The sequence below is a fragment of the Prionailurus viverrinus genome, unplaced genomic scaffold (assembly GCF_022837055.1).
Source record: "Prionailurus viverrinus isolate Anna unplaced genomic scaffold, UM_Priviv_1.0 scaffold_35, whole genome shotgun sequence".
Lineage (NCBI taxonomy): Eukaryota > Metazoa > Chordata > Mammalia > Carnivora > Felidae > Prionailurus > Prionailurus viverrinus.
The window spans coordinates 964911-978810 of record NW_025927605.1 but is presented as its reverse complement, the minus strand read 5'-3'; the positions used below and the strand labels follow the sequence as shown (position 1 = coordinate 978810).

The 13900-nt window shown below is 42.8% G+C and overlaps 1 protein-coding gene across 2 annotated transcripts; it reads right to left on the bottom strand.

The window, feature by feature from the left end:
- Positions 1–1590: 1590 nt before the first annotated feature.
- On the bottom strand, positions 1591–12034 carry CCDC43 (coiled-coil domain containing 43). 2 transcript variants are annotated; one of them, XM_047845582.1, is made up of 5 exons: positions 11786–12032; positions 7999–8086; positions 6289–6424; positions 4769–4827; positions 1591–3208 (listed from the first exon to the last, which is right to left on the bottom strand). In XM_047845582.1, the coding sequence occupies exons 1-5, from the start codon at positions 11987–11989 to the stop codon at positions 3021–3023; spliced, it is 675 nt and encodes a 224-aa protein (XP_047701538.1). In that variant the 5' UTR covers positions 11990–12032; the 3' UTR covers positions 1591–3020. The 2 variants fall into 2 exon arrangements, with proteins under 2 accessions (XP_047701538.1, XP_047701539.1); XM_047845583.1 differs by lacking the exon at positions 4769–4827 and having other exon boundaries at positions 11786–12034.
- Between the last annotated feature and the right edge of the window lie 1866 nt (positions 12035–13900).

Genomic DNA, 13900 nt, shown 5'->3' with positions numbered 1-13900 from the left:
CCTGGTATTAAAGAGTGTAATCACACCACATAAATTTTCTTTAGATGATGTGCGGAAGAAACTGATTGAGAATGCAGGAGTAACTGTAGGGAGAAACATTTTGATCACTGATATGCTTTAGAACTACCCAAATGAATTACATTGAGGGTAGTCAAATAAAATAGATCACCCCACCACAGTCACTGCATGGAAAGTGGTTAAGTTTGACATAAGACATGTTGGATGTTATGAAAACAAATACTGTACTGAATTTAGTCTCTCAGGAAAAAATTAATAAATTACTTTGTTGAAAATATTTGGTTTCATTTTTTTACATCTCTGTGTTAGTTTCTAACCTTAAGTATCACAAAGGTCATAAAACCAGTCAAATTTCATTTCACTGATAAGAACTGGAGCCGAGTTTTATATTTCATCAACAAGAATATTGGTAGACAAAGCAATGCCATTCAGATATCCTTGCATTGAACCTCCCCTCCTTCAAAGATGAAATTTTTGCTTTGCCTTTATACTAATCCAGGCAAACCAAAATAAAAATTCTGGGTAAGTTTTTACATGACCGTTGTCAGAAATGAAACACTAGTCTATTCATAAAAACCAAACAAAAATTATTTGAAATTTTGTTAATCACATCACCCTGCAGATAATTCTCAAATTAGTTGGTTATCCCCTTCTATAGGTATACTCTCTAATGGATGGTTCTTATATACAGTACTTCTGAATTACAATCTATAAGAACATAAAATTAACATCACACATAATCTGTAATGAAACTGATGTTCCCATTATTTCTCATCCAAAAGAATTTGGTGTACTCCCATTTCTTTTAATAAACAAAGCAATTTATACAAAAGTGGTTGAAAATTACCTTGAATTATATCAGTGTCCTTCCACTTGAACCATCCGCTACTTTATAAAGTTTTAGAGGGTTGGGAATTAATGTTATGACTGAAATTCTGATTTTGGCTTAAAATGTCAATCACACTATAAAAGATACAGTTGTTTAAAATTTGCCCTTTGCAATATTGAACATTTTAGACATAAAGGATTTCTCAGCACCTGAATTAAGTGGCTAACCTTACTCAAAGTCTAGGGAGCTGATCCTTTTTTCTTAAACATTAGCTCAGGATATGCCTAACTGTAGAACACATAATAGAAAATACATAATTGCAAGTACTCTTCAGGGATTCATGGATATAACCTGACTCTGCTGCAGAGACCAAAATCAAAGTGAGAATAAACCAAAAATCCAAAATGAGGGTTAATAAAGTTGGCTCCCTCATACCCTATCTGTAGCCACAGCCTATTGCTGCTGCCACAGAGGACTAAGACTCCCAAAGTACTTCCAAGGCTTTCAAAGTCAATTTACTGACTTAGCAAAAAAACACAGTAATCTTTCTGATCTCCTAATACCTAACCTGACAGAAAAGAAAACTGAGGCAGAGAATTTGATTCTAGGAAAAGGTTCTACTATTAAAAGAGCATATTGGACTAAACAAAATAAAATACAGAGCAAAATTCATCACATTCCTAAGTGACTATTCACACAATTCATTTCCATGGATAGCTGGAAGGAATCAGGATAAATCAGAAAACAGTGATTTAAATAGTTTATTTTTTTTTAAAAGGTGGTTACTTTTTTAAAATGCAATGCCACGCTTATAGGAGTGTATAGAGGTGACATATCTTTTCCTTAACCATGCTTCTTTTTACCTTCTGCACAAAGGTAAAAATTTTTGTTAACCTCATAGTTAATAGTACAAAACAGAGGTCAGCAAACATTTTCTCTGAAGGACCAGACAGTAAATATTTTAGGCTTCACAGGCCTAAAGTTTTATCACATGTTTCTTCTTTTACAACACTTTAAGAATGCAATATTCACTGTTGACTCGCATTATATAAAAACAGACTGGGCCAAATTTGCTTGTCTGCAGTAGTTTGCCAACCTCAGGTATAAAATACCTACTTTGTCTTGTCAGGGAGATGCCTCCCTTCAGGCTTCTTGACAGTCCACTGCCTGAAGTAGAGAAAGGCCGTATTTACAACCAAATGTGGCTTGTGACCAAAGTAGAAACAGAGTTCCCGCTCACTTTTGACTCTCCTGGTTTCTCCATTCATTCAATAAATTTGTTGAGCACCCACAACGTACACTCCTAAATATCTTTGTGTTCGCAGAGATTTCCAGTGTTTGTTCCTTAAATGCATGGTTCCTGCAGGTTCTCTCAACCTGTAATTATCAGGTCTTTATACTCATGTTTTAGGGCACATCAGGATTAAAATCTCTACTAGTGCTCAAGAGGACACATGATTATAAAAAAATGAATCTAGCTAACAATGATCTCCTTCCACCCAATACACATCCTTCTTCAAAACTGCAGCCTTGATGAGGAAAAAAATATGTGACTACACTTAAAAAGATACTCCTTTTCCTCCCATAAGCTGAAACTTAAAAAAAAATTGTTTTCCCCTCAAATCTAGAACATCCACCACATAATTTCTTCCATTTTCATAGGTCATTGCCATGTTAACATAATATCTAGACCCAGATAGGGCTCTTCATTAGTTTTCTATTTCATCCATAAAACAATACATTTAGGGGTAAATAGTACTTTCAAAGTACTTTATGCTCCCACATTTCATCTCGGGAAAGGAGTGGTCATGATTCTGCTCCTTTAGGATGAAAACTGTAACTGTCAGCTTTCTGAATATTTCTGTTATCGATCCTAGGTAAGGGAAGACTTTTTAAGTAGCCAAAAGGAGCCAGAACTTCAAGATTAAAATATAAAAGTTGCCGCCATTCCAGATCTTTGGTACAGACATCAACTACAATAATCTGATTACCCACACCACACAGACATGGCACATTTTGTAATTAGAAGTGTTTGTGATTTTCCTTTTGACCATGTAAACAAAAGGGACAAAAGCACTCTGCAATGTTCTCTCATTTCTCTTAAATACACATGTGCACAATCAGCTCTCCCTTTGATCAAGTCCATGAGGAGAAAGAACAGAGTGGACTAAGGTTATCGCTTCCGCTCCCCTCTTTGTGTCCTTTTCTTTTCCTTTTCCTTGCGCTCCTGCTTGGCTAGTTTGTCCCTCTCCCTCTGCAGCTTGTCCTGTTCCTTCTTCCTTTGGGACTCATCCCGAAGTGAGTCTCGTTCCAGTTTTCGGGCATTGAGGACATCTTCCACGTTGGTGTTTCGGAACAGAGCTACAGATGAGTTAAGGGATTAGGGTACAGGTCACACAGGCCTCAACTACTGCTCTTTCCTTATTCTTGCTGTCCTCCCTCTACATGTTCCTAATCTTTACAAGAAAACTCCTTATGATAATTTATCTTTGGTCTAATGGGAAATCCTGAAACTACCATTACAAACGTTTAAAATTAATCCTCAGAATAAAAACCTCAGACTTATCTAAATTTAAATGTTAAAATATTTTATGAAAATGAGATTTCATTCCAGAATAAGCACTTAGATCACGGCGGACTATTGTTGAAGTATCTAGGCTACTTTCAGTCAACAAGAATATCAATGTAACTGGCAAAATTTTTATGTACTTGGCACTATTAAAAATGGCTGGCTCAGTCAGTTAAGCATCTGACTTCGGCTCAGGTCATGATCTCGTGGTTTGAGCCCCTCATCAGGCTCTGTGCTAACAGCTCAGAGCCTAGAGCCTGCTTCGGATTCTGTGTACTCCCTCTCTCTCTCCCCCTCCCCCACTCATGCTCTGTCTCTGTCTCTCTCTCTTTCTAAAATTAATAAACATTGAAAAAAAATGCTTGAAGAGAGGTAAATAAGTTGTTTAACCTTACTAAACTTTATCAATTTGCTTTTTTCCCTACACCACTGAAGCTTAAGCAAAAACTATGTCCTAATAACCACAAACTCTGAATTTATAGAAGATACAAAATAAGTTTAACCAGTTAGAAAATACCTAGCCAAAAACTTTACCCCTCATTTCTTAGGACTTTAAAAATACAAACTGGGGTGGCTGGCTGGCTCAGTCGGAAGAGACTCGGAAGAGTCGGAAGAGACTCTAGATCTCAGGATTGTGGGTTCAAACCCCATGCTGAGTGTAGAGATTACTAAAACAAACAAAAAAACCCCACAAAAAAACAAAAAACAAAAAGCTTAAAAAAAGAACAAACCCCTGTTACTACCAAACAAGCTCCTTCCTACTCTTAAAACATAACTTTTATTGCTTTAGTGCTTTAAAATAAGCCAGTCTTCCTCTTCTGTGATAATCCACCATACTTGTCTTTAAGAAGGTGGGTTCTTAAAAAAACAAACAAACAAACAAAAAACAGTGGATTCTAAATGTAGAAACTTCTCATAAGTGATTCTTTTGGGATGTTCCTCAGCACTTGTTTCCACCTGTCCGTAATTTTAGCTCAAAAGTATTCAGTGTTTGTGTTCTCTTTCTGACAAATTATAAAGTCTTTGAGGACAAAGTCACATTTTAATCTTATTTTAGTTTGCTTCCATCACTGGGGATCCCAGTGCTATACACAGGGTGTATTGATTCTTATTTTCCCTTAGAAATTCTTAAGAAATCCTTCCTCCCTTCACAATACAGGTGAACATGTTTTCTTCGGGAAAAGTTGTTAAGAGTGACCATTTATGGTTGTCCTAGGAATGGGGCTCACACGCTGGCCTGACATGAGTTCCTATTGGTAAAAGGGAGGCCCCAGCAATGACAGCAAAATAAAAACTGTTCCTCAAGAGTATTTGATGGAGAAACACTTGGGGATGGACACAGAGAAGGATACATTTATCAGAACCAATGTTCATTGTGGTGGCGCCTGAATCATCCTTCTCCTCTGCTTCGGTGAGTGATGTCAAGGAAAGTCTGATGGAAAACAAAGGCTAGCACATCCCAACCCAACATCAGAAAACATTCGACGAAGTGATGGGTAGGAAAAGCATGCTGAAGAAAAACTGTCAGGGATGTGGTGGTAACCCCAGGAGAGTCATCTTTAAAAATCTCAACGTGGGGAAAATTATTCAGAGCTACTGTAAGATCCTTATCTCCTGGCAGCTGAAAAGAAACTTAGCCTGGTCTGGGTGGACTGGCCCAGGACTTGGAAGCCAGGGGATGGCGAGATGACTTCTAAAACAGTGCTTCTCAGGGGCACCTGGGTGGCTCAGTCAGGCGTCCAACTCTTAATTTTGGCTCAGGTCATGAACTCACGGTTCGTGGGTTTGAGCCCCCTCATTGGGCTCTGTGCTGTCCACACAGAGCCTGCTTGGGATTCTCTCTTTTCCTCTCCCTCTCTCTCTCAAAATAAAAAAAAAAAAAAACTTAAAAACAAAACAGTGCTTCTCAAAGCATGGTTCCCAGATCTTCCTGGCAACTTGTTAGGAAAGCACATTCTTGGGCCCCACACTGGACCTACTAAATCAGAAACTGGGGAGTGGGGCCCAGCAACCTGGATTTTAACAAGTTCTCCAGGGGAACCACTGCTTAAAACATTGTTCTTTTCTAGCCCAGGAAATGAGACTGTGTCATTGGAACCCCAGCTCTGCTGACCCTGGCAATAAAAACATCAGGAGAAGAACAAGTTGGCCCAAAAGAGCCTAACAATTATTTCCTAAGCTCGTGACGAGACAACTAACATTTCCGGTATCATGTCCACCACATAAGGCACCACATACTCCAGTCAAGCAGGCTCTGGAAGCTAAGCATCTCCTAAACAATTTCAAACTCAAAGGGAACCAAGCCTGTCTCTGGTCAAGGGCAACTGCCTTTGGCACGGTGCCCAAATTCCAGATTTGGGGATGTGATCTTTCAATTATGTGGTTGCTGGAGTATTAAAAAAGATAATGAGATTCAAATGAAACTGCCCCAAATTTGGGAATCCTTCATCCAAAATGATCTGCATTCTAGTCCTGGTTTTGCCACTAAATCTATGCATATCTCTGATTATACATTCCACTCTCACTGTCTCCGTTCCCTCATCAACTGGGAAACGAATATAAAGACTGGTTATACATATGACACTGTACTAGGCAGAAAGGTATTATACAAATATAAACATACAGCTGCATCTTAGTTTCTGGAAATACAATATAAACAGTCCATTATTAAGGCATTATTTCTTTCACACTGAAGTTTCCAACTATCCCAATATCAATTCTCACACCCACGAAGGGCCAGAGATCAATACCATTTCAGAGAGAAAAATTAAACTACACAGAGAGATTGGCAACTTCCCAAAGCTCACTGCAAACCAGCAAACATGTCTGACTTGAGCCTCAGGGGATGGACCCAAGACTCCAAAAAGGATATTCTTCTTCATCTGTCACATCAGCATACTGGGCCAGGAGGGCAGCTTTTCTCTGTTTCTCTTCTTCTGACACCATCCTGGGCTTCACCACAATCTGTGCCTGCTTCTCAATTAGGGTGGCAATGGCCTGTACCTCATCTGGGAGGGGAACGGAAGGGAGGGACAACAAGGTTGTGTGTAAGAGAAAACAAGCTCACCGAACCACCAGTCCACCCAGGCAGTGCTTGCAGGCAAGGCAATGGCATCTGCTGATTCTTTAGGGCCGTGGGGTTCAAAGGAGGTGCCTCAGGGGCCAAAGAGAAAGGAAAGAAAAGGCCCTGCAGGCTAGGCTTTAGGTCTTGTATCTATCTTCAATCAGAGCAGCCCTGCTTTAACCTGTTTTATAAATTGAAGTTTTGCTGCTTTACCAAAAAAAAAAAAAAAAAAAAAGTCAGGGCGCCTGGGTGGCTCAGTCGGTTAAGCATCTGACTTTGGCTCAGGTCATGATCTCATGGTTGGGGAGTTCAAGCCCCACATCGGACTCTGCGCTGACTGTGCAGAGCCTGCTTTGGATCCTCTGTCTCTCTCTCTCTGCCCCTCCCCTTGCTTGCGAGCTCTCTCTCTCAAAAATAAATACACATTAAAAAAAAAAAAAGTTGAAAAGCACTGCATTAGAACCATAGAAAATTTGGGTTCAAGCATGCAACTTTCTCTCCTCTCAAACCAGAAACATAAGAAGGAATCTAGAATCAACTTATGCTGGTCCCTTTCATAATGATGATGATGCCAGGTGAAATATGTAATTTTTTTAAACGTTTATTTTTGAGAGAGACAGCATGCATGAGCAGGGCAGGGGCAGAAAGAGGGACAGAGGATATGAAGCAGGCTCTGTGCTAACAGCAGCGAGCCCAAGGCAGGGCTGGAACTCTCGAACCACGAGATCATGACCTGAGCTGAAGTTGGACACTCAACCGACTGAGCCACCCAGGCAACGCCATAGATTATTTTAAAATAAAGTCAACTAAGTTATCCATTCTCAAAGACAGGGGGCAGTGGTGTCCAGTAGTGGTTTTTATGCCTGGACTCACACTAGAATCATCTGGTGTAGCTTTTTAAAAAATGCCAATACCTGAGCCCCAACCCCAAAGATGTTTCTACAACTAGTCCATGGTATGGCCCGAGCACTGGCACATTTTAAAGTATATCAAGTGATTCTAATGTACAGCCAAGACTGGGAACCAATGTGTAGTTTAGAATAGATTCAAGTTTGGCTTCTAGGATTTCAGTTTTCTGCAGTTAATCTGTCATACTAATGGTGAGTATATGAACCCACTTCTCTTTCATTTCCAGGGGTGACAAATTTAGCCGAATAAAGCAAAACATCAACCACAACTGTTATGAAATGAGAATACGGAAAAGGTAGGAGGTGGGAAAATATAGTTGGCCCCATATCTGCCATGAAAATCTACAAGGGACAGTAGAAAGAGGATGAAAAGGAAGAAAGCAAAAGCCACAATGGAGGGGACTATGGTCAGGTGGAATGGAAAACTGTAAAAAAAGAAAAGGAAACCAACATCCAGCTAAAAAGTTCCAGTAAGCTGCTGGGTGTTTGCCAGCTTAAATTATCTTAGGCAAAATGCGTAGAAAATAGCGAAAACTCAAAATTCTCTAACAGCTGTACAGTAAAGGTCATTGGAAAAGGCACTGCAGTTTAGACAAACTCCCAACTCTACCTTCTTTTTTCACTTTGGTGACAACATTCTGACTTTCTGACCATCGTTCCACAATCTCCTTGCAGATGTGAAGAAGAGAATCTTCCTCCTAGTTGGAGAAATAGACCAGTTAATTTCCCGAGGCCCTCAGCCTGAACAAAGCCCATGCACAGGGCACAGCTTGCCTGCTGGTGATGAGAAGTCACGGGGAGGATCTGGGGGCCACAGAACAAAAAGCATGTTTCTGTTTTGAGGCTCTGGAAACAGAAGTAATCCTGTGTCTGAGGCCCAGAATCCACACCTGCTAGGTCAAAAGCACCCACTCCATCCTGCCAGGCACCAGGGGAAAGGATTCCCAATAATTCAGGACAGTCTTCCTCATACTTTGGAAGCAAAAACCTGTTGCCTGAATCAAAGCCGTGAAATCTTTCTTGGCTGCTACACTCAACTCAGTACATTCTCCAAGGTTCATCCACTTTCGAGCTGGAACGTATCCGTGACCTTGCTGAGCTGACCCCACCTCTTTAGGTGATAAATGAGTAGATGGTCTCCTATCCAACCATCCTTTTGTTCACTTTACACAAGCACACGTATCGTCCACACACATGCCGATCAATCTTCCTTACCATGATATAAGAAAAAGGATGTTGGCTTTGGTGTCAGACATACTTAAATTCAAACCCAGATCTACGAACAAGATTCTTAACTTTCTGAGCTTCACATCTTCCCAGGATTTTAGGAAAGATGAAAGACAATGTGTACGAAGTCCCTACCCTGCTTGGCAAAGAATAGGCATTTCAACAGATATAGGTATTTCCCTCCATTTTCATTATGGCTGCTTCAGCATCTTCATGCTCCACTTTTCAAAATGAGCTGTCAGAGTTCACATTTACTAAGTGCTTAGCATGTGCCAGGCACTGTTCTAAATACTTCACATAAGAACTCTTAATTCTTAAAACAATCCCAAGATATAAGTACCATTCTCAGTTTATGGATGTGGAAACCAAGGCCTAGAGGTTAAGTAACTAGCCCAAGGTCATTAAGTAATAAGTGGATTAAAAAGGATTTGAACCCAGCAGTCTAGCTCTGAGCCCATGTTCTCAACCATTATACCATCTCTCAAAGAAAGCGAGGAGAGACAGAACACAGACTTTTTTTAAGATTTCACTGGTTTTTTTAAAGTAATCTCTATACCCAACGTGGGGCTCGAACTCACAACCCTGAGATCATGAGACACACGCTCTACCGAATAAGCCAGGCAGCCGACCCTATTTTGGATTTCCTTACTTTCCACCCAACAAAGGATTACATCCTCTACCCTGTGTTCTTTTTGGCACTCATGCCAAACATACAAAACTTCTTTGGTCACAGTTTCTTTCTTTAATTCAAGGAACCCCAGCAGGAAAAGTAAAGGAAGAAGAAGAAAAAGAAGGAAAAGGAGTGGCGAAGCATAAGAGAGAAGATGCTCTTGGAGGATGAGGTGGTTCATTCTCCCAGGGTTCACCCAGACCAAAGTAGTTCATTCATCCATTTGTTCATTTATTTATCCAGATACTGCCTGCCATGTTGAAGGCACTAAGATAAGTGATAAGAAATGAATGAGAAACAGTCCCTGGTCTCAAGACACTGACAATTCAGAAGGCTAGTATATAAATAGCTGCCCTAAAGTGTTACTACCCCCATTAATGTAATAATCCTACTTAAAATTACAACTCACCCCTCCATTCCACTTCTGATTCTCTTATAATGTTCCTTTTTTCCCAGTACTTACTGTTTTCTAGCATACTATATAATTTACTGCTTTTTTTTTTCCCTGCTAGAATGTCACCCCATAAGGGGTGACAGGGATTTCTCTTTTGTTCCCTAAGGTACCCCAAGCACTTAGGGCAATGCCTGGTAGAGAGTGATCCATCAATAAAAACTTGATGAATCAATCAATCAATATAAATGCTACTGGAAGGAATTTTAAAAATGATAATAGAAAGCTTTTATTATTAACTGCTATTTGCTCCTGACAATATACACTGTCCTTGAATCTTAACTCAAGTTGCTGCTGACAAACTTCTTAATTCCTAATATTGAATCCGAGCCCAATCTGGTAGCTGATTTACCTATGCCTTTTGTTTTTCCTAGAAAGGGATTTGGTACAATAGTCAGGGTCTTTTAGATACAGCCTGACTGACAAAAAGCAAGCAACACCGTGAATTATACATTTGACGTATACCATGTTCATTGGCCTCGCTGCTCTTTAAAGTTCCTTCTCAGGTGTTTCGTGTACAGGACCCCTGCCTCACCATATACTTCCTGGCCAGTTCTTCCCAAAGCAATTTCCTATACAGAAGGGCTTGCGAAAATCAAGAGAAAATTAAGAATGGTGTGTGAATCAGGCAGAGAGAGCGAGAAGCCACCCTTAAAAATGTCTGTCTTCTGTAGTTCATGTAAACAAGAAGCAAATATAGAGAAATATGGTTCTAGATAACTCTTCTCACTTCTACCAAGAGACTGCTAATAGTCTAAGGCAAATTCATGCTTGCCTTCATCAGGAGATGTGCAGTTCCAAATAATGACACCATGAAAAGAAGAGGTCAAGGAGCTAGTACCAATGAGTATCCAAGTTACTTCAACCTCTTTTTCATGGAGTCTTTACAAACTTCCCAACTGGAAATAAAAACTAACTTAAATTGCTTGCCTTACACTCTTCCCCCCACCAACCTATGTCGTCAGGGTCCAGGAAAAGAATTTACTACGGCGCTCTATCCCCACCAAACTTGTAAGATGCATCACAAGCTGTGTTAAAGCTTTCCCATTCATAGGTCAATCTCACCAGAGCAGACTTCAGGACTAAATGGGGCACCTTGCCAGGAGAACCTGAGACAGCTGCACTAGTGTTATATTTCAACCCTATGCCCAATCATCAAACTGTGTTTCCACCAAGTAAGTGTAAATGGAGATGAAGGCAGCAGAATGGTCAGGTTGGAAAAGTGGACAATCTGGTGATTTACTACTTAAACACAGATTAAAGTACACGTCTCAATTCTTGAATCTGCTTTTAAGAAGCTGGGTACCAAAAAAAAAAAAAAAGAAGAAGAAGAAGCAGAAAAAGAAGAATACCAAGCTTCTCTCCCTCCCTTAAAACTCTGACCTTAATGGTCGCTTTGGCAGCACATATACTAAAAGCTGGAATGATAAAACTCTGACCTTATTTCCCACCTCCCCCAGCAAACATGGATGGTCACTGCATTTCTAAATACTGTAAAAGATCAAGCACAATATTTGCTTTAGTTTGGCCTAGGCCTACACCTATACCTAGACTTCTACCTCCAGCTTACCTTTTTTGAACTCCTACCTCCAAAATAGGAACTGAGAAGGTACTTCCTGCAGGCTTTTGTCATGGGATAGCACTGGGCACTGTCTCTTAAAGACCACAGACATCCCAGAGCACTTTACTCCTCTCTCTGAACACTGTCAACGGATGGGAATGAAATTGGTCGTTAGGCGTCTATGATAAAATTCTCATTTAGGCATTTCAGTGCCTTCGGAAGAAGACTCACTCAGCTCACCCACAGGGATCCAAGAGGGCCGTGTCCCCAGGAAAAAAGGAAAGCCACTCTTCTCTATGCACCTGCAACCTTCTGGCTTCCCAAAACCCTGGTTGGTGAGCAACCCCCTTCCCCCGCGTCCCAGAGCTCAGAATATTCCTCTCCCGTGGGAGACCACTAATCCTCTGGGACACAAGGTATGGGAAAGGGGGTACGAAGTACTGACAGGGGCCGCCAGGAAGCTAAAGGAACGTGTCCCGGCTTCTCACCAAGAAAGCAGAGAGGATCCCCTGCAGAGCATCCAGCCTCTCCTCTTCCTCCTCCTCCTGCAGGACACCCAGGATGTAGGCGCCGTAAACGGCTCGGTCCACTCCCAGCGCCTCCAACCGTCCGTCCAGCCACGACCCAAAGCCGCTGCCCCCGCCATCATTCTCGCCGGAGGCAGCCGCGGCCACTTCGCTGGGCGCCGCCATCTTGGGGTCAGGGTCCTGCCAGCCTCCAGGGCGCCTACCGCAGTGCCTGACGGGCCGCGCCGCGGGCGTACTGCGCATGCCCCTAGAGGTAACACACTCCCCGGCCCGTCTGGCGTAGAGCCAATCGACCAGTAGTGACCGGCTTGGGCATTTTGCACCTTCTAAATACAGCGCCAGTTGGCGACCGCATGGTTACGTCATCGCTCGGAAACCCTGGCAGGTGAGTATTCTTAACAGACTTTTTTACAGTTGGGGAAGTTCTGAGAGGTTCGGTAACTTGGCTAAAGTCACGCGGCTAGGAAGGGGGCTGGGATTCAATTTCGATTCCAGCGCTTCGGTGCATCTCACCGAGTTGCCCTTCCGCGCGCCTTGGTAGATACTACGCCGCGCATTCCCACACAGCTTTCAATAGGGAACCTGCTGACTCTGTTCAGAGTGTTGGGAAAATAAGTAAAGTTCTGCACCATAACATGGCGACGGGACTAAAACAAGCTCTAGTTCCTAGCTTGGAGACTCCTTTTCCTAGGCTCTTCCTGCCCTGTTTGCAGCGCAGGAAAGCCACCACCAACGTGGAAAATGACGCTATAAATTACCCTTCCCACCTGCTTTTGGGGCTCAGATCTTTGGAGAAACTGTCTCCTTTGAGCCTGCAGGTGTTAAATAAGTCTCCAATCCAACAGGATCTCCGAGTGCCGCTTGGTTTTTCCGCCAGCGTTCCAGCCTGGTTCCGTAACATATTTGGTTGGTTCCCTGACCAGGAAACCCAACTGCGCTGGCCCACTGTTGCCCCTGGTTTGGGAGATGGGCGAGGCGGTGACGGAGCGAGGAATCGCAGAGGAGAAGGGGAGCCCTGCCTGATTTTCGGCAGTACCCTCAGTCGCCCAGGCTGGCCCTGCTCCGTCTTTCCTGCGGTACTCAGAGAGACCTGGTAGGTGAGGACCTGGACCCGATGTCGGAACCAGTAAGGCTGGGGCCCCAACCCAGTCAGGGCCATCCAAAAGGCTGGAAGGGGGACCTGATCACTCCCTGGAGACCTCAGTGGTCTCACAGGTAAAAAATTCTGTGGGAGAGAATGTAATAGCCTCTGGTATATGTGTGTGTGAATGTGCAGCTCAGCCAGGCTTGCCAGTCGGTTCGAATTTGTGGCTCCACAGATGGGTACCCTTAAGGTCCCCAAAAGTCTACGGAGTCTGAGTGGTGTCTTGGTGAAAGGCATCAGTCCAGGGCGGCATCGAATTAGACTCCCATTGTAAGTCACAAAGCTGAGCCCACCACGGCCAAGCCTTACCTAAAGTTTCCCTCCAGATGGCAACCAGTGGAGCATCTGTTTGGTCCTCTCATCTGAGGGGATAACCCCTTTTTTGTCTGTCTCTGCGACACCGAACACGAGAAAGGGATTAGCAATGGGGTCAAAACAGTAAGCCCAAGATTCTTGAGGTCCTGCTTAAAAACTTTAAGGGATTCTTTAAAAGGGATTCTCAGGCAACTATGGGATGAAAATGATACCCAGGAAGCTAAGAACCTTTGGTGAACTAGAATGGCCCACGTTCAATGTAGGATGGCCCCCAGAAGGGACATTAGATGCCCAGGTGCAGCGGGTTTGGCTAATAGTCACTGGGAACCCAGGTCACCCTGACCAATTTCCATATATCGACTCCTGGCTTGAAATTGCCTGAAATCCCCCACCTTGGGTGCGATTCATCCATAACAAGCAGAGTCAGGCAAAGGGTTTTAGCTGCCTCACCTGGAGACTCACCTGGAGAACCAAAGAAGCAGCCCACTGCTCCCCCGGTATTTGCGGGGGACCCAGAGGAAGGCCTTGTCTTTCCGCCACCTTATGACTCTCCGCCCCCTGCCCCCCACCTTGCCCTGGGGCTTAAAACTCCTTCTCCGTCGATCTCTCCTCCAGCC